At 43.4% G+C, this 21,349-nt stretch overlaps 1 protein-coding gene across 1 annotated transcript; it reads right to left on the bottom strand.

The window, feature by feature from the left end:
* Positions 1-8,627: 8,627 nt before the first annotated feature.
* On the bottom strand, positions 8,628-21,309 carry LOC140391306 (NALCN channel auxiliary factor 1-like). The gene is made up of 4 exons (XM_072475899.1): positions 21,147-21,309; positions 20,000-20,061; positions 17,899-18,070; positions 8,628-15,026 (listed from the first exon to the last, which is right to left on the bottom strand). Exons 1-4 carry the CDS (start codon positions 21,307-21,309, stop codon positions 14,722-14,724), a joined length of 702 nt encoding a protein of 233 aa, XP_072332000.1. The 3' UTR covers positions 8,628-14,721.
* Positions 21,310-21,349: the final 40 nt, after the last annotated feature.

Genomic DNA, 21,349 nt, shown 5'->3' with positions numbered 1-21,349 from the left:
CCATCAGGATGGGGGGGATGGGTGGGTTGGTTTTTTGTTTGGTGATGGGGAGTGGGGGGGGGGGGGGGTGAGGGGTGCAGACATGGGTGTGGTTGGTGTGGCGCAGTGGTTAAGCAGAGATGGCAGTGGACATTTTGGGGCGGGCCTGGAAAAGTGCGAGTTGAGGACTGGGGGGAGCTGGCTAAAGAAGGGGTATGGCTGATCAGCAGAGGAAGGGAGCAGGGAGATCCATGACTAGGCTGGTTACTTGGAACGTGCGGGGGTTGAAAGGGTCGGTTAAACGGTCACGTGTTTTCGCACACTTGAGGAGTCTGAAGGCACATGTTATTTTCCTTCAGGAGACACGACTGAAGCTGGGAGATCAGACAAGGCTGAGGAATGAATAGGTGGGACAGATGTTCCATTTGGGGGTTGGACATGAAGACGAGGGGGGTGGCGGTGCTGGTCAACAAGAAAGTGGCTTTCGAGGTGGGCACGATTGTAGCTGACCCGGGGGGCAGATACGTGATGGTTAGTGGGAAGTTGGAGGGAACGCGGTGGTCCTGGTGAACGTTTATGCTCCAAATTGTGATAACGTGGACTTTATGAGGCAGGTGTTAGGGAAGATCCCAGAACCGGACCACGCACCAGCTGATAATGGGGGCGATTGTAACACAGTTTTGGATCCGAGGATGAACTGGTCGTGTCCCAGGTCGTTGAAGGTATCGGTGGTGGTGAGGGAGCTGAGGTGGTTGATGGACCGTGTGGGGGTGGGGCGAATTCATGAAAGTTTGGGAGGCTGAAGGCGAAGGAGTTCTCGTACTTCTTGCATGTGCACTGGGTGTACTACCGGATTGATTTTTTTCGTGATGGACAAGGCGCTGTTGGCGGGGGTAACCGATTTGGAGTTTTCGGCGAGTTTGGTCTCTGACCATGCGCTGCACCGGGTGGATTTGCAGGTGGTTCAGAGGGAGGCCCACTGGCCACAGTGGAGGTTGGATGTGGGCTTGTTGGTGGATGAGGGGGTGTGGGAGGGGGTGAGGGCAGCCATCCGAGGGTATGTGGAGCGAATGACACGGGGGAGGTCAAGGCCTCTACACTGTGGGAGACAATTAAGGTGGTATTCAGGTACAAATTTATTTTGATTTTGGGCACATAGAGAGAGGGTGGAATGAGAGGAGAGAGCGAGGCTGGTGAATGAGATTTTGAGGGTAAATCAGAGGTATTCGGTTGTGCCAGAGGAGGGGCTTCTAAAGGAGAGGCAGAGGAAGGCACGGGGAAGGCAGTGGGCAATTACCGAGGGCTGGAGGGGCAATGTACGAGTATGGGGAAGAAGCGAGTAGGATGTTGTCCCACCAAACTGAGGAAACAGGCAGCGGCGAGAGAGATTGGTAGAGGGATGAGAGAGCCATGGTGGTGTCAGACCCAGAAGGGGTAAATGGCGTGTTTGAGGTCTTCTACAGAAGGTTGTATGAGTTGGAGCCTCCGCCTGGTGAGGAAGGCATGAGGCAGTTCTTGGACGGGCTGGAGTTCCCAAGGGTGGAGGAATAGAAGGCACAGGGGTTGGGACTCCGATTGGTCTGAGCGAGGTGAGGGGTAGCGTAGGCTTGATGCAGGCAGGGAAGGCCCTGGGGTTTGATGGGTTCCCAGCCAAGTTTTACAAGATGTTTGGTGCGGAGCTGGGGCCCCTGCTAGTGGGGACGTATAATGAGGCGAGGGGGAGGGAGGAGCTTCCCCCCACATTGTCGCAGGTATTCATTTAATTGATCTTAAAGAAAGATAAGGACCCCCCAGAGCAGTGTGGGCCGTACTGCCTGATTTTGCTGCTAAATGTGGATGCACGTTGTTCGCGAAGGTGTTTGCGTCACGGATAGAGGACTGTGCCAGGGGTGATAGGAAGGATCAGACAGGTTTGTGAAGGGAGAAGCAGCTGTCAGCAAATGTGCGCAGGTTCTCTCAATGTCAGTATAATGCCCCCGGAGGTAGAAGTGGTGTTGGCAATGGATGCGGAGAAGGCTTTTGACCGGGTGGAGTGGGCGTAATTGTTGGAGATGCTGGGTCGGTTTGGGTTAGGCCATGGTTTCATGGATTGTGTTTGGATGCTGTATATGGCGCCAATGGCTAGTGTCTGGAAGAATAGGTTGAGTTTGGGGAACATCTGGCTGCACTGGGGGGACAAGGCAGGAGTGGCCGCTTTCCCTCTTGCCTTTTGTTCTAGCGATAGAGCTGTTGGCAATGGAACTTAGGGCATCGAAGGGTTGGAGAGGGGTTGAGTGGGATGGGGCCGAACACAGAGTCTCGTTGTATGTGGAAAATCTTCTGTTATATATTTTGGACCCGGTAGGCAGCATTGACAGGATCATGGAGATCCTGAGCGACTTTGGCCATTTTTCAGGGTATAAATAGAACTTGGAGAAAAGTGTGGTGTTCCCGTTTAATGCCAGGAGACAGGAGAGGAGGCGAGGGGAGTTGCCATTCCGGGTGGTGAGGGTGGGTTTTCGGTATCCCAGGGATCAGGCGGCACGGAGCTGGGCACAGCTGCATAAATTGAATTTGGCACGACTGACGGAGGGAATTAAGGCAGACTTTAAAAGATGGATGTGTTGCTGCTGCCACTGGCTGGGTGCGTGCAGACGGTTAAAATGATGGTGCTGCCCAGATTCTTGTTTGTGTTCCAGAACCTCTCCATCTTTGTTCCCAAGTCCTATTTTAGGAAGGTAAATGGGATAATTTTGTGGCTCATGTGGGTGGGGAAGACCCTGTGCGTGAGGAGGTGTTTTTGGAGAGGGAGCGAGGTCGGGGGAGCTTGGCGTTGCAGAGTTTGATGAACTATTACTGAGTGGTGAGCGGTTTGGGGGTGAATGGAGGCAGCGTCGTGTAGGGGACAAGTTTGTGGGCACTGTTGTTGGCGCCCCTTCCATTTTTATCGGTCTGGTATTCCATGAGCCCGGAGGTGGTCTCAGCATTGCGAGTTTGGAAACAGTACAGGCAACACTTCGGGTTGGAGGACATATCGCTGTGGGTGCCGATATGCAATAATTGTCGTGTTATGCTTCTTGACGTAGCATAAGCTGCTTCCTTGATGTACACTTTTACAAAGGAAGGTTTAGACTTGGAGATAGCTTTAACACATTTATTGAACAGTTAACTATTCTCCTACTTGAGTTCGACTCTCTTGCTAATCTAACTATAGTAACTATATCTAACTAACCAGTCTGCTCTAATCCATGCGGTGGGTGTGATGCTTCCCTGATCTGCTCCTATCTCTCTGAGTGTCGCCTATGGAAAGAGAAAGAGCATGTGTGCCCTGTCCTTTTACATGGGTAGCCCGCTTGTGATAGTGTCACCTCTGTGTGTGTCTTGACTGTCCATTGGTCGTGTCCTATCTTACCCTATTGGTTGAATGTCTGTGTGTTATGATGTCTCTGGTGCTCCCTCTAGTGTTTATCTAGTCTAAGTGTATTCACATTAACCCCTTGTGTATTTACAGTGTCCTAGTGTATCTACATTAACCCCTTGTGTATTTACAGTGGCGTATATCACCACATCCCCCCATTTTTCGTGTTACATATTTTCTGTACATGATGAAAGAAAATTGAACAACATAGATAGATAAATGACGATATGTACAAATCATGATGACAGTGATTATCAAACAATAAGTCCAAATAATATGTATGAGTCCAAAATTAATTAATTATTATGGTTGAGTGGCTTTCTTGTTTGGTTGGTGAGGTTGTGATGTTGATGGTGGCATTGCTCTGAAATGCCATCAGTGTCCCTGTGCGTAAGGAACCAAGAAGTGGTCAAATCACTTTGTTGTCTGATTTGTTTTTCTTTCGATGCTTGTGGTAGCGATGTACGCAATCTGTGTCGTCCTGCCGTGGTATGTCATTGTACTCAGCTGAGCAGTAACAGTGTCCCGCATTGGCAGAGTTGTACCATGTCGTACCAGTCGTAGTTCCATTGTAATTTTTGTCGTGCTTGTTGTTGACATTGTTGCCGTTGGTACGCTTCTTGTTACTGTGGTTGATGTGGTTTTCATGGGTTGTGTTTTTGTGTTGGTTGCGCTCAGTGACTACCCTCTGTGGATAATACGAGTCCTTCACACAGTTACTCATGTCAGCATCCTTTGTGGCATCTGCTGTTTCCTTGAGTGTGCCGTCACTGAGTCCGCGGCGCTCCCCGTCTGGAGTCATGTCCGGCTTACTTGAATCAGTTTTGGCTTGTCGATTCTCCCCGTCTGGAGTCATTTCATTCAGGACTGCATTTGCTTGTGGAGACGCTCGAGGGGATGAGGTGTGAATTAACGTGGTGTCACCGGAGTCACCAGTAGTCTCACTGTGAGTGTCTTCTTTAACCTGTTTTAGGAGCCGCTCACTCTCCTCCTGTGGCGATCCTATCCTCTTATCCTCTGCAACCATCTGACTGCGGTGAGTTTCCGGCTGATGCAGCTTTTCATGCAGCACCGCAGCTTCCTGCTTCACCTGATGGCGATATTTGAGCGTCGGAAGATCCAGGAATCCAGATGGGGAGAGAGGCCGATGTCTTGGCCTTTGCCTCCATGTTAGCCTGGAGACGGATTTTGTTGAACTGGCGGGATTCGGAGCCGCCAACGCCGGGGGGGGGGGTGGGGGTGGGTGGGGGGGGGGGGGGGGGGTGAGGAAGGGGGGGGGGGGGTGAGCGACCTGGTGGAATTCCTGCACTTGGAGAAGGTCAAGATCTCGTTACGGAGGGCGGAGGATGATTTCACCGGGAGGGGAAACCGTTTAGCGATTTCTGCAAGGTGAATTAAGGTGTCAGCGGGGGAATTGGGATTTGTTTTCTTTATTGGGGGGGTAGGGGTAGATAAGGGGGAAAATCAAGGGGGCTGGGAGAGTTGTTGGCTTGGTGTTAGGGGTTGTTGTGGACCTGTATTTATTGTTCCAGTGGAGTTTTGGTTTTCTGATATTTCTACGTACATATATTAAAAATATTAGAAAAAGAGAATAAAACTAATTTACCTCTTAACTTAAACAGTAATATAACAATTAACTAAAGATTAAAGAAAAAAACTACGCTTTAGAAAACAATTAGCCCTTTAAACTTCTTCACTCACCAAACTCCTTGTTTCACATTCTGTGGCAAATAACTCATCTCCTCGCTTGTCAAAGCCTGTCCGTCAGCTACAAGGCCCGACGGCCACAGCGAGTGCAGAATTGATGGAACTCTCCTTTTTAGGTCTACTGCTGGGTGGCATCCTCCATCTCTGGCTCTGTTCTGGCTTCAGTTCAGGGCAGGAATTTTGGCAGCTGTGGAGGGAGGGCTGCATGTCAGATGGAAAATTCGAATTGTTTTTTGCTGAGCAGGCTTTAATTGTCTACTTAATTGGTTTAATAGGCCACCTGCCACTTGCAGGTGAATACTTATCACACCCACTCCTCACGTAATGAAAAGGATCAAGAAGCAGGAACACACCAACAATCTGACATGCTGCTTTACAATGCCAGGTTTAGTCCTTCCCGCCTCTCTTCCCACTTGCAGGAATGGAAAATTCTGCTGCTTTCTCACACCAAAGAGTCTTCATGACTTGTTGTGTATTTTCAGCATTTTCTGCTTTGATTTCAGCTTTGCAGCATCTGCAGCATTTTACTTTTGAAGGTTTTCCTTTCTGTTCGAGGACTTTTGTGCTTTACCAGACATTTATGAGCCTGCATATTCTCGACCAAAAAATATTTGTACTGTAAAGCGTTTCCCAACCTCTGTTCCCTGTGTACTCTTTTATTCTATTATTTAGTCCCATTCCCCCATGCATTTTTTCTTTGTGAAGGATTAATTCCTTCCTTTCTGGTCAAACAATATCTTGATTTTAAAATTCTCGTCCTTATTTTCAAATCATTCCATGGCCTCACCTCTCCCTATATGTGTACTCTCCTCCAGCCACACAAGGATGTGATTTCACTCGAGAGGGTGCAGAGGAGATTCATCAGGATGTTGCTTGAGATGGAGCATTTTAGTTTTAAGAGAGGCTGGATAAACTCGGGTTGTTTACTTTGGAGCAGAGACGACTGAGAGGGGACCTGATTGAGGTTTATCATAGTTTATCATAGAATTTACAGTGCAGAAGGAGGCCATTCGGCCCATCGAGTCTGTACCGGCTCTTGGAAAGAGCACCCTACCCAACACCTCCACCCTATCCCCATAACCCAGTAACCCCATCCAACACTAAGGGCAATTTGGGACACTAAGGGCAATTTATCATGGCCAATCCACCTAACCTGCACATCTTTGGACTGTGGGAGGAAACCAGAGCACCCGGAGGAAACCCACACACACACGAGGATGTGCAGACTCCGCACAGACAGTGACCCAAGCCGGAATTGAACCTGGGACCCTGGAGCTGTGAAGCAATTGTGCTATCCACAATGCTACCGTGCTGCCGTGATTAAGATTATGCGGGGCATGGATAGGATGGATAGAAAGCAGTTGTTCCCCTTAGTTGAAAGTTCAATGGCAAGGGGGCATCATTTTAAGGTGAAAGGCAGCAGGTTTAAAGGGGCTTTGGAGAAATGCCGGAGGATGGTGGGAATCTGCAATGCACTATCTGGTAGGACCGTTGAGGAAGGAAACCTCACAATCATTAAAAAAGTGCTTGGATGAGCACTTGAAATGTCATAACAGTCAAAGCTTTGGGCCACGTGCTGGGAAGTGGGATTTGTTTAGATTCGAGTAGTTATTTTTTGTCAGTGCAGGTTTTGATGGGCTGAAGAGCCCCTTCAGTACTGTATGATTCTATGATTCTATTCTGAAGCTCTCCAAGATATCTGCACTCTTCTAATTCTGGCTTCTTGTGGAGCCCCAATTTAACTGATCGACCAAGGCTGTGCCTTCGATTGCATAGACCCAAGATCTGGAATAGCCTCTTTATTCCGCTTAGCCTTTGCACCTTGCTTTCCTCTTTTAAGACACTCCTGAAAACCTCCTAACAAGCTTTTGTTTGTCTGATCTACTATCTCCTTATGTGACTTGCTGTCACTCTTTCTTTTATAATGCTCCAGTGCAGCATCTTGCGATGTTTCATTACACCATAGGTGCTTTAATGGTGCTGTTTCTGTTAGGAGGGCGATTTTGCGCCCGTGTCTGCTATCAGCGGGAACGGCGACGAGGACGCAACATCTGGTGAGAATCAGGGAAGGAGATTCTCGCCGGCGACATCTCATTTCCCGATTTTCCACACCCCTCGCCGGTGATGTGATGAGGTTTACATCCATAAAGGTCGAGAACCTTATTTTAATAAAGTTAATACATTTTAATCTCATTACTGAGCCCCCCCCCCCCCCCCCACCATATGATTTCCCGCTTCACTGAATATTGAAACATTGCCAACGTGATGTCACTGCTAAGGAGCAGTGCCTGGCTGAGACTTCTGGGAACCCAATTGGGGGTTTGTGTTTGTGTGATATTTGTTGGGAAGAGGAGCCACTGATGCTGATGATTGTGGTTGGGGGGAAGGTAGGGAAAGTTTTGGGAGCCCTGATGCTGGTGCAGAGAGGGGAGCCCCTGATGGTGGGTGATTGGTGAGAGCCCCGATGCTGTGGTGTTGGGGTGAACCCTCACTTCTTGTCAGTGGGTGGGGGGTGTCTCCTGTGTCCATGGGAGGGGGAGTGCTGGAGCGGGGTGGGTAGGTGGATTTATTTTCTGTTCAGGGCACCCTTTTCACTGGCTCTATCAGACCCCGTTCCAACACAGTGACAGTTTAAACACTCCCACTGAGTTTATTTTCTCAGAGAGGCTCAATACCTGAACTGAAATCTTGACTGTGCATTTGGAGAGCTGCATGCCGGGTTTCAGTCAGAGCCTGTCACTCTGAAAAAATATGGGAAAAATCCACCCATAATTTCCCCAGTTTAACTTGCAGCCTTTTTGTGTGTTTCACGTGGCAATTGCGGACCGATTCCCATTTATTGCCAGTTGATTTCAATGTGTATAGCCCTTGGAAATATAGTTGACTCCTTAACAGACTCCTTACACCAAAGTACCAGCCTTAACTTTATATGATGAGGTTGATTTGTTTTTACGGCGCAGATACAGCAATTTCTTGACAGTCATTTTCAAAACATTCTTTCATGGGATAAGGATTTTGCTGGCAAGCCCAGCATTTGTTATCCATCCCTGGCTGCCTTTGAGAATTTGCCATGGGATGTTGATGTGTTGGTGGTGTTTCTGTGAGCCTGTTGGAGGAATGACACAAGTTGCCCCGCTATTCGTGGCGATTTGCGTTCCTGTCATGTCTCTTGCCATATTACAGGTTTTTGGGCTTTTCATACATTAACAGTATGCCCTGTGAACTTGCAAATTCTGCATCGACCTCGTAATGCAGCCCGTACCACAATAATGACAGGTAATTTTGCAGAATCATAGTTTCAGCTCACTCTCCAGCCCCCAGCAGCAGATATCTTGCATTTTAATAATAAGTGACTGTAGATTCTATGGACATTTAATATTTGAAAAGTCACATTCAAACGTTATTAAAGAATACATTATTTTGTGAAAACTGTTTAATACTGTAGTAGTCAGAACAAAATGCAAAACCTTTGCTGCATTGTCAATTGAGCAGGAAGCAATTCTTTTTTAAATATACAAAAACTAATTTCATATTTACCCAATAGCTTAAAAATGTCAATAATTTTGTTCCTTCCTGACTCTTTTATCATATTTCTTACCTAACAATTTTAAATTATAACCTCGTGAAATTTCAAATTGATTGTTTGTACACAGAAAACACTGGCTCTGTATGAGTTTACAAATGCACCAAAACTAAAAATGCAAACTACCAGCACAGAAATAGTTCTATTTTTGTTCACTGGGGTCCAGTAATGACATTTACAAACATACCAACAGACTCTGTATTTGGGTAATATTCTGATTTGGTCAGACTCATTTTTGACTGGTTTCAAACCCTAAAAATGGACTCTCACTATCTGAGCTCTTGCCACCAAGTGCCTTGTTTTTCTTCAGTGTTAGCTGAAGAGTATATTTTTTGTTTTTCAAAGGAGGTCACCATTTTGTTTACACCATACAGAATAAACTTGAATATTTTTATTGATAGTTGTCACAGGCTGTGTCAAAGATTTTGTTCTAATTTACATAATTCTTCAGACAAGAAGTTGAATAAAACACTATTCTAACAGATTCTAAGGACGAGTGACCTGTTTGCATATTTAAGGTACAAATTTTCAATGCAACATTTATGTTACCAATTATGTGTTTTGTTCTAACTTGAAATAATAAATATATATCTACATTTTTTTTTTGCAAACTTCATATCTATCGACGATATTTCCAGTGGATTTAACTTTATCACATGTAGATAATTTAACTTCATGCAAGGGAAATTAAGATCCACTGAAGTCAAGTGAACCATGGTTATGAATGATAGTACTGCTCGGGTGTGGTCATGGGTAACTTTAAAGAAACAAGTAATACCATAGAATCGTACAGCACAGAAGGAGACCAATCAGCCTATTGTGTTTATGTCAACTCTCGGAAAGAGCTATCCAATTAGACCCACCCCCACTATTTCCCCATCGTCCTTTGCAAGTATATATCCAATTCCCTTTTTAAAGTGACTGTTGAATTTGCTTTGGCCACCTTTTCAGGCAGTGCACTGCAGATCATAGCAACTTGCAACTTGAAAAATGTCTCCTCGTGTCCCCTCTGACCCTTTTGCCAAGTATTTTAAACCTGTGTCCTCAGTTTCCTCACCAGTGGAAACAGTTTGATCATCCTTAATTGACCGAGTGTAAAAAAATGTCTAATTTGTCCCTCATGAAATATGGCAAGAGAGGCAACATGCTTCAATTCATGAAATGTATATATTTTGGAAAATAGCCCTTAAATGTGTTCCTTGTCAAAGTACAACATTAACACAAATATATCAGGATGGATTTGACACAAAAGGGGAAAGAAAGACAAACAGCTCCAATATATATATATATATAGCACAGAGTGATAGCTGGTGAAAACATGGTAACAAACTGGTTAAAGATTTTCTTCATAGCAAAATCTGCAAACGCTACAGAATAAATCAATGTACATTGGTGCAAACACATGGGGTGATCTCGGAGAGGAAATGACAAGGAATTTAAAACTCCGTCACAGACTGTGAATATCACAGACCATGTTAAAAATACATATTTGTTGCACAGACTGAACAATCATCAATCTATCTTTTTAAAAGGATCATGTCTGTTGAGTATCGAGTGCCCTTTATAACTTTTCAAAGAGCTTCTTCTTTTCTTTAAGTAACAGAGACATCTGTAAATATGAGTCTTGGAAAATCCTTTTAATTAATTACAAAAGAATGGGAATATCATTGAACATGTCTGTCATTTATTTTCCCTCCTTCACCCATTATAATTGTATACTTATTGATAGTTCTCATGGGTGTTCACAGTCACTTAATAAAAAAATAGATTTAAATGAAACTACTAGTATACAATTTTTCAACATTGTTGCTTACTATCTAGGATCATTGAGTTAGTTTATTTCATTTTATTTTGACATCTTTTTTATGTAATTATAGGAATTGATTTAGGAAAGTGATGATGAAATGTTGCATTGCAGCAACAACAAAACCCTTGCCTGATAATGTCATATCTTGAATTCTCAAAGTTGTGGACTGTCTTAGAAGCATATTTAAGAAGGCAATATGACACTGCAAACAATTGAGCTTGGTGTATTAATAGCATCTTAACTCAGAGGCAGATTTATAATGAAACACACCGTGCCTAGGCACAGGGCCCTGACCAATCGGGGGGCCACACGTCGGCCGATGCACTTGGCATCCCATCAGAGCCTGATTACCTTGTTTGCTGATAGGCTCACTTGTGTTTGTTGAGCCCATCAGCATGCAATGCAGAGTGAAATTAGACTCTGTTTAGGGAGTCTGAAAGAACCACTACGAGGTGAGGTCCGCTGCGGAGGGGAACAGTGGACAGCTTGATCCAGGGCAGAGGGCAGGTGAGCAACAGATGGGCGCGACATCCCGAATCAAGCCGTAACCACAAGGAGTCAACAGGTCAGGCTGGAGGCAGCTTTGAACATCCTGGGCGAGCGAGGTGAGTGAGATTGCGAGAATGGAGAGTGTGAAGGGTGGGAGAGGGGAGAGGAGGGGTGAAAGGTGGGAGAGGGGGGATGGGGGCTGGATAGTGTGTGAGGGCCAGGTTGCATTTGTGATGGGGATTGGGGGCCCATTCAGGCATGTTTTTATAAGTTAACATGCAGTGATCAATTTGTGTATTTTGTGGCTTCCGCCTTTACATTCTTTGGGGCGAGGGTGGGTGGGATCAGGAGGGGCATGAGGTTGCGCGGGGGCGGTACAGAGGGTTGCAGAAATGAAGGTGAGCGCAGGGTCCCATGAACTGTACATCCACCTCTGACTTAACCAAAGAATATATTAGGTTGGATTGCATCATTACCACTTGTGCATTAAAGATTGCCTGGCCAAGCACAGAATGATATCTGGCCGGAAGGATTGCATATTGGTTTCCCTGTACTGAAATCAGGCGGGTTCTGTTACCATTTCAATTCTCTAGGCATAGTCTCCTTCACTGATACATTCAAGGTTGTGTCTGAGCCTGGCTGGGCCAAAGTGGCCTCGACACCCAACATAGAGTTCTTGTTACTTGCTCCACATCCTTGATTAAATTTGGCTTGTGTGGGGTAAGTGGAAATCACAGCCTTACAAGGTAACGAGGAAACTCCTAGAAGGGGAGCAGCTCTGCCATTATCTTTGGATAGGTAAGCGGGTAGGGGATAGCACGTTTCCACTGATCCTCAGCATAGTTCTGGCAGGGGACAAGTACAATTCCTGATGATTAAAATCCCAGGCATTTTGACCTTCACAACTAATCTTCGGCATGACAGGCCTTTGGTTTTTTGTTGTTAATTTACAACTCAATTTATACAAGATAATTTAAAGAAGCAGCTTCCTTAACTGCTGTGGTCTTCACTGACTAACCAGGATCAGTTGATGTTCCTGTAATTCTATTGGAGAAAGTGCTGCTGGATCCAAGCCAAAATTTCTGAAAGGTTTGCGAAGTGGAAAGCTACTTGATCAGGAACGATACTCAGTGACACTGCCCATTAAAATCATGAATGGTTTGCCCTTTCTTTCATGTTATGCAGATCAATTTTCAAGTAAAACAGTCCACGAGAAAAATCAATATGACTTTTCTCCTGGAGTAATTTACTGTTGTTTGAGATTATATGATAGAAGGGTTTATCTCTCCACAATATGATGATTCATGTTTCTGCCAAGACGAAAGTTTGAATTTTTAATCTGTCGCACCAAAGGTGATAAAGTGTCTTCTTGAATTTGGTGGGTTGATGATATTTAGTCCTGAATCAATTTGAGATTATGTCTAGCCCAGTAGGCAACTCTGGGATAATATTTTATCACTGTAACTGGGCACACTCTAAATGCACAATTTCTTTTTTGCTGCATACATTTATGGTCTATTTCCTTTCCTTGCTCTGCTTCGGTGCACAAGGTGCTTAATAATTACAACTGCAAATGGCTTTGATCGATTGTTTTTCATGTGCAATGTTTAATGTCACTATGCAAACTCTGGGGAGACATTACGCGGAAACAATGCTTTAAAAAAATGACATGAATAAGAAACAAACAGTGCCAGACTTCCATCATCACTGGTATCTATAGCAAGAAAAGGAACACTTATATGAAACAAAAAGCCTTTTAGTTAATCTCCAATAACAGGAAGAATGCTGACCCTCATATTGGTTTCATTTTATTTGTATTGCTGACAGCAATCAATTATGTAACTTAGGCTCATTTATCTATGACTTTGTATCCATTTGAAAATGTGACTGGGAAGATATAAAGATCATCCCTCCCTTGAGTTTCAATGTCAGCAGTGCAATACAATTACATAACTGCAAGGAATAAAGATAAAGGGATGATAAAGAGCCTGTCATTCATTAGCCCTAAAGATAGTCAGTTCGAAGATTGGTCAGTAAGAAATTAAATAGTTTAAATTGAGTATTCAGAGCAAAAAATTGAATTAAATGAGAATTGGGCTGAAACCTGTATACTTAGCCAATTTTCTTGGCAATGATAACACTAAATTGTGGAGGTTTATTTGTAAAAGCCCCAAATCTAACTGTTTGAGACAAGCAAAGACACATTTTGAATGGAGTGCATCAGCTCAAGAAGTTAAAATCACTCTCATGTTGCTGAAGGCTAATTCTTCTATTTGGTCCTTTGCACAGTCAACCTTGATCACATATCTCATATGATCACATATCTCATATGACTTGCATTGAATTACTCTTGTACTTCAGTCAGCAGTTACCTGGTGGATCAGAGAACTACTCAACATCCCTATAACCATGGTCAGTCATTGTTTGTTAAGCGGTGTTTATTGGAAGTGAGGTTAGAGAGTAGTATGGAAAATCCTACGTAACTATGTAGTTGATCATAAAATCAAATGCAAATATTAGCTAATATATTTAATTCAATGCATAACTGAACTTCTTAAATAATGTAAAAATGCATTTTATGTCATTGCTATTTGACATTTCAAAATGAGAAACAAATGTTTGTCGAAATGAGACTGCTTTATGAGCAGGATAACATTCTGGCTTCCGAGGGATTACTGCCTCTAGTGACGGTAGTGAACTCAACATAGAGCAAAAGGTTGGGAGTTTGTTCAGAGCAGCATTTAGTCCTCTTGCCTTGATCAGATTCTTATTGGAGTCCTCAACATTCTTTCTTCAATTGTAGTAAAATGGTCTTTAGCGGTTCAATTTACAGATACCCTTCGGCCTTGAGAATTGTTTATCATACAACACTAGACAAAAATCTAGCTGCCACCTTAAATGAAGCTTATGCAATTAAATAGCTCAAATGCACTGAGCGATTTGATTTATAGTATAAGATCACTCAATTGATCAATTGCCAAGGAGAAAGGACTGATTTATTTGAAATGGGGACTGGGGCTAAATATTATCATAAAATGTAAGAAGCTGTTAACTGTGCAACACCATTCTCCCTCAGATAAGGAAAATACTTAGCGTTCTGCTTGACGGATTGAGAGGAAGCCAGAAGTCCTTTGGCTTACCGTTCTTCTTTCAGCTGGTTTGTGCAACAGTGGCAGAGGCAGTTGTGTATGGCACGGGGCATCAGTACATGTTTTAATGCTCTTCTTGCTTAATACTGGCTGGAGCAGGTCAAATTGTGCCTGCTTCACATGAAATGGGAACAATGAGGTTTTCCATGGGGAGAGGGGACAGTTAATGCCCCACTGTTCCATGATGCTACAGCAGTTTTTTTTGCCTTACTGTAAACCCACAGGATATAACAGCTGAAAAAACAAACTACTGGATGGGGGGCACACAATGACTAAAAATACAGACAGTGTAACAATTCAGTTAGTGTTGAGAAACTGTTCCAGGAAACAAAAGGTCTGTAGTAACTAGTGCAAAAAGCAAAGTCTAAACATTAAAACACAATGTATAAAATGGCATGAGAAATAGTCTTGTGTTGCACAGTCTTTCCATCAGTAAAAGGCTGTGTTGTGTCTTTGTTTATATGAGTCTGGCTCACATCTTAATTTCAGTTACCTGGATGACCTGGCAAGCTGCGATTTGGAGGCTAGCACACCCAGTTTCTATCAGATGTGACTGTCATCCTTGAATCAGTGAGCCTGTAATGTGCAAGTCAAATAACGGCATACGTCTTTACTCATCATTGGTGGAGTTATCTTCCCATGTTGCAAGCCCTCCAAAGCCCAATCCAGTACTAGTCTGTGTGGCAGAGACTGTCACTACAGTATGCAAAAGAATGAGTACCAGGATGCATAACTTGAGTCTAGTGTTGCACAGTCTTGATGCCACTGATGAAGCTAGCGTGGACCTGTGACACAACATTGGATTGGTTGCTTCTCTTGTCCCTTCGGATTGTTCATTTGAAACTGAATTAAAGGACTCCCATCTGACATCGCAGCACTCTGGCTCGGTATTGGTTGGATGATTGTTGGGCAGATCTGTGTGATAAAGAAATCCAACAATTGAATGTGTGAATATTGATAAACGTTCTTGAGGCACCATAAATCTTGATTGTGCGCCACAATTTTAGATTAATTTGCTGGTTTCAAACAATCTAACTGTACAATTGGACATGTGAACTAATTTTTCAAAGGTTCTCATTTATGTCTTTCAGAGTTAATGCCAAACACAAGAGATCAAGCATTGCAAAAATTAATGAACATAAATAGTTACATGCTATGATACGTATTACTGCTTTCAATGGCAGCCAAAGGCAGATTTGCTGGTGTTTGAAACAAGGTAAGCCCTTGTTTGATGGTATTAAAAACGGCTCAGCATCCACAATTTGTGGAACTATCAATGATCTAGAAAACAGTTATATTAATTCCAACTGTACAATTCCATCAGTAAGCTGCTTGAAAACAAAGCAATTTTGACACCGTAAAATCTGTAAGTACTGACTTTAATTTCACTGGCACAAGACTAAACATATAGCAATATATGTGATGCATTATCAGATTTTGCCTGCTCTATGATAAGTTACCCTCAACAATTATCTCTGCAGAAGCACAAGTCAAGATATCTGGTTCAAAACATTGGCGCCAACATTTGTAGAATGTGGGGTGGGAGCAAGGTTGGGGGTGAAGGAAGTGTTGCAATTCAGCAGTCGGGAATCCTGGAAATATGAATTAAACATCAGGACCTAATTGCCATTTTTGGAATCCATTTCCTAGCAACAGCCAGCCAGATTGATGGGCTGGTTGACTATTGATTAGATCGGCCATGGGCATCAAAAGGTGGAGAGCACGGCTTAGGTAGGTTAGTGTGGCCAAAGTAGAAGAATATAGGTAGGGGATATGTTGGCTAGAGTGATCTTGGTATTGTGCACAATGTGGGGACCGGGCTAATGAAATTTGAACAAGGAGTGTAAGAAAAGTTGGAGGTAGCTGGGGTAATATAGAGAGTAGGGATATGTGAATGATGTATGAGACAAGGGATCAATCAACAACTTAGAGTGTTGGAGCCAACTGCTTGGATTGGTTTATTGTCACGTGTACCGAGGTACAGTGAAAAGTATTGTTCTGTGTGCAGATCAAACAGATCATTCCGTACGTGAAAAGAAAATACATAATAGGGAAAACATAAAATACACATTGTAAATACATAGACACAGGCATCGGGTGAAGCATACTGGAGTGTAGTACTACTCAGTAAAGAATATGTGTGAAGAGATCAGATCAGTCCATAAATCCATCAGTCCATGAGAGGGTTGTTTAAAAGTCTGGTAACAGCGGGGAAGAAGCTGTTTTTGAATCTGTTAGTGCGTGTTCTCAGACTTTTGTATCTCCTGCCCGATGGAAGAAGTTGGAAGAGTGAGTAAGAGTGGTCTTTGATTATGCTGCCCACTTTCCCAAGGCAGCGGAGGTGTAGACAGAGTCAATGGATGGGAGGCGGGTTTGTGTGATGGACTGGGTTGTGTTCACGATAGCAGTGTTGAAGGGTTGCTATTGATGCAATTATTGGAGATGATAAGAAGAGTCAGATAAATGGAGGGTAGGAAGACGACAGAAAACGGAATGAGGAGCATTAAGGCAGAAGTTAAAATCAGTGATGATGGCAAGTTGCTCTACGTACTGATTGAGGCAGAAGGCAAGGGAAATGGTCTTGGTAAAGCTGTCACCTGAGACTTTGAATAGTAGGAGATGAAATAACTTGTAATGTAAGGTGAGGGTGGCAAAGACTGAGTAATGTTGGAAAGAAACTAAGGTGGAAAAACTACAGGGTCAACATTTCAAATTCACATAATCAACTTTCTACATTTGAGGACTATTCTTAAACAATCTATGAGACATAATTTTCACATTGTTTGTTAACTGGGTACTATTTACACCAAATCATTATATAGCAAATAACTTCCTGTCAATAAACTGACTTTGTTTTTCGTTATGACTAGTCCAGTATAATGCAATGCAAAGAGCAGACTGCGGTTTCATTCAAAGTTACAATTCTCATTTCTTATGTTTGATGAACCTAGCAAATCACGTTGAAAATTTAAAACAAAACCAGTCAGCCAGATATGCTAATGAAAACGGCGGCCACGATTTACATGACTTTGATGCATCGTGAGAAGTGCAGATTGTTTTTTGACATATTTCATTTTCTTGACTCCTCGTTTCCAGAAATGTATCGGACTGTGCTGTTTTGGAATCTGTCAACAAAGATCAACAAATTTGTTTTTGACTAATTGCCAATTGCTGGTAATTAGGATAGAATAATGATTTATTCCACTCATCATCTCGACTCAATCTAATCAGCCAAGACACTGATACTCATAACAATATTAGTAGCCGTCACCATATGTTTGCAGTGCATCATTTGGCACGCTATAACAATTTCCACTTTTACTTTACTTCTCCCACCCAGGCAGTCACAGACTGATGGCCCACTTTCATTCCAGGAGCTGCTTACTCATGTCAGCTTGCAGAGCCAGAAGCTGAGGTCACAGATAATAAAGCGATTGCCATACATCTCCCACCCCTCTTTACAGTCAGCTAAGAGTAAGTAAAAGGATGATGTGAAATGTTCATCTTCTCAACTGCACTCCCTATTCCCTTCATTGAAATGTCCTGTCACAGTGTGGCATGGCAGCTGAAACCCTAACGCCAACAACTGATGACTTTCTTGTGGCTTCCTGACATGATTGTTAGACTCCTGTAGAATTCCTGTCAACAAACTACTGGTAGGGAATGTTCTCTGACGTTTTATCTCATAATCTGATATTCAAAAAAACAAACATTACTAATTGCAACCTGCACTAGTATTAAAGACGAATTCTCTGCCAAATGGTATGCTTCAAATCAAATTACTTACCTGTACAAAGGAAACTTGGCAATCCACCATAGACAAGATCCTCATTGTCTGGTAAAACAAACGGACACCTGGTCTGGACCTCCAAACAGTATTGCTTGCAAGGAATTCTGGAACTACAATGAAACTGTGTGGCCTCAAAATACTGGGAACACAGCCAGGCTTTGTAGACAGCCTGCAAAGGAAAGACAAGGTGGAGTGAGTGTGAGTGGGAATCAGATGCATTCATTGAAGTAAATTGATTGTCATTAGAAGGAGTAAAATGGGCTCCGTGTGACGTAAAGTGGCTCTAAATTGTAAACAAATCAGTTAAAAATTTGTATACGTGTCAAGATTTGCTGGCACTGACACAGCAACTGTGGCACCAGTGTGAATCAAAGCTCACTTTGCACCAAATGCAGATATCTGTAAATGTCACCTTCAAACCAATATCTGAACCCAATCTGACACTGAAACAAAGCAGAGTGAGATTCCCTGGAGGAGAGTGTGTTACTGCATTTAATGGGGGTCTTGTGGGTTCAGATATTGGTAATATCCCTACTTCAGGGTCAGAATCTCTGGGTTCATGACCCACACCAAGACTTGTTGGCCATGGAAGGAGAGTTCATGACATGGTTCAATGGGCTGATAATCAGCCTGGGAATCCTTCTAACACCTCGTTACTATTTCCCAAATGGCAGAAAACGTGCGTGAAGATTACATTTAATTCAGAACTCCTCAATACCCAATTTTCACTTTGAGTTAAGTGTTAGTAAGGAACTTTGCACTCATACTGAACGTGTGGAGTGTGATTATGCTGCCAGCGTTGTCACCACTGCAAAGAAAGCTTTTTGTTACTAACATTTGAATGATTTCTCAAACAGTTTTGCTGTATTTGCTATTAAATGAGAAGCATTTCAGATGCATCTCATGTCACAACCACATAAATGTGAAGCGTAACTACACTGTTAAAGTCAACAATGAACATGGGTTTGCACAGGTCTGAAAACTTTCTATCCCATTTACTGCTGTCCATTACACTCAAATGTGAAGCCCTACACTGAAATATCTGCTTCATCCAAATATCTTCTCATTATTTCTTTACTATTATATCATCAATTTGCACTCTGCTTCTCCTCCCCGATGGTGTTGATTCCACATTGGAGTATAGTTCCACAAAAACTGGTAAACATTAGTTACCTCATCGAGGTGAGCCATTAACTCATGTGTGAATCTCAACAGCAAGTTTTAGCAAACTATTCCATCAGAGGCTGATGTGACCCTCCAGTGATGTCTGCATTGTTTACAAATTGCCACAATCACTGGCTTGTGACCGAATGCAGGAACACTCGCTGATTTTCCAAAACGTGTGGGAGCTGAGGGAACTTTTACCGCTCCAGTAGTGGTTAGTTGACTTCGCTCAACCTAGGATCTCCTTTATCTATACCTCAGTTATTCTTTGGATATAATCCCTAAGACATCAGTATTTGCTATTTTCTATCAGATTTTGCGCTGCTTAAACACATACTAGCCCCAGAATTGACTGGAGTGGGTTCATCATGCAGGGGGGAAGAATTAGGATCTCAAAGCATAACTGTGGAGAAATAGTGTCAAAAATGTATTCTGAATATCTTTGCCCTGTTCTTTTAATGCATATCCTAAGTCCAGCTCACCCATTAGTCGCTCTGAATGCCTCCTTGAGCACTAGGAAATAGCACACAGATCAAAGTGATGTCATGATTCAACAGTGATATTGCAATGAAACTATTCACTGTTTATGTCTCTATTTTATGGGGAGGCGGTGGTGTAGTGGTATTTTCACTGGACTAGTAAACCAGAGACCCAGGGTAATGCTCTGGGCACCCGGGTTCAAATCCCGCCACAGCAGATGGTGAAATTTGAATTCAATAAAAAAACAATCTGGAATTAAAAGTCTAATGATGACCATTGCCGATTGTCGTAAAACCCATCTGGTTCACTAATGTCCTTTAGGGAAGGAAATCTGCCATCTTTACCTGGTCTGGCCTTCAGGATGGGCAATTAATGCTGGCCAGTCAGTGACGCCCACATCCCATGAACGAATAAAAAAAAAACTGGAAACACTTGCCCATTGCAAAGTTGGTACCATAACAGTCTGCTCAGATTCAGTGCTGTTGGTAATGCTGGTCTTCGGGGTAAACATTAAACCTACAATAATAAATCAGCAGTCTGTGTTTCTCCAAGAACAGATACCCTTCTTCCATTGAAATCTACCTCTACTTCTAATACTACCAATCTTGGTGGGGGGTCTAGAGGTGGAATTTTCTGGTCCTGCCTGCCACAGGAATCGTAACAGGTGGGATGGAGAATTTAACAGACTCGCAAAAGATCCATTGACTTCAGGCAGGCATGCAACCATAAAATCTTGTCCTATAATGTGGGACAAAATTAATAGTCACTTGGGAAAATGTGAGTTAATTAAAAAAAGGCAGCATAGTTAAGGGAATATTGCAGGTTTAAAGGAAAATTGCATTTAACTAAATTGCTTGAGTTCTTTAATGAGGTAATACAGAGGGTTAATGAGGGCAATTTAAAAAAAAAATTATTTCAAGAGACGTGGGTGTCGCAGGCTGGGCCAGCATTTATTGCCTGTCCCTAACTGCCCTAGGTCTGGTTCAGCACAGTGGGCTAAACAGCTGGCTTGTAATGCAGAACAAAACCAGCAGCGCGGGTTCAATTCCCGTAACGGCCTCCCCAAACAGGCGCCGGAATGTGGTGACTAGGGGCTTTTCAAAGTAACTTCATTGAAGCCTACTTGTGACACTAAGCGAGTATTATTATTATTATTATTGAGGGGGAAGTTAAGAGTCAACCATGTTGCTATGGATCTGGAGTCACATGTAGGCCAGACCAGGTAAGGACAGCAGATTTCCTTCCATAAAGGACATTGGTGAACCAGATGGGTTTTTATGACAGTCAACACTGGTTTCATGGGTCATCATTAGATTTTTAATTCCAGACCCCTTTTATTGAATTACAATTTCACCATCTTCAGTGGCGGGATTTGAACCTAGGTCCCCAAAGCATTACTCTGGGTCTCTGGTTTCCAGGGACAATACCACGATGCCAGGAGAGGCCTCTTCCAGTACTTACCTGGCTTGCCATGCTGTGCGAGATCTAACGGGATCTCGTAAGACATCGTGATCTGGACCCAGCCCATTGTGGGCAGGATCAGTATTTGGCAAATCAGCACAATAGAGTGAGTAGCTAGTCCCACTCTAATATGCACTCACCTGATCTAGCCGAGGCTTTGGGACCTAATCTCTTCACCTCAGTGACCTCAGGCGAGCGCCGTTCAGTGCTGGTGCCCACAAATGTGGAACAGGCAAAATGGCACTGGGAGGGGCCCAGGATATTAGAAGCCCCCGAGTAGCTGGCCTCTAGGCAGGGTGGCATGCTGGCACTGGTGGTGCTACCTTGGCACTGCCAGACTTGT

This window comes from Scyliorhinus torazame, chromosome 15 (genome assembly GCF_047496885.1).
Source record: "Scyliorhinus torazame isolate Kashiwa2021f chromosome 15, sScyTor2.1, whole genome shotgun sequence".
Classification (NCBI taxonomy): domain Eukaryota; kingdom Metazoa; phylum Chordata; class Chondrichthyes; order Carcharhiniformes; family Scyliorhinidae; genus Scyliorhinus; species Scyliorhinus torazame.
Note: the sequence above shows the minus strand (reverse complement) of the source record. Positions and strands in the feature narration are given on the sequence as shown.

Excerpts from the sequence above, each read along its gene's own strand:
- LOC140391306 (XM_072475899.1), bottom strand. The coding sequence starts at position 21,309 with ATGCCACCCTGCCTAGAGGCCAGCTACTCGGGGGCTTCTAATATCCTG. Across the intron at positions 18,071-19,999 it reads AATCTGAGCAGACTGTTATG|GCTGTCTACAAAGCCTGGCT; the intron begins GTACCAACTTTG and ends TTTCCTTTGCAG. Across the intron at positions 15,027-17,898 it reads GCCAAGTTTCCTTTGTACAG|ATCTGCCCAACAATCATCCA; the intron begins GTAAGTAATTTG and ends TTTATCACACAG.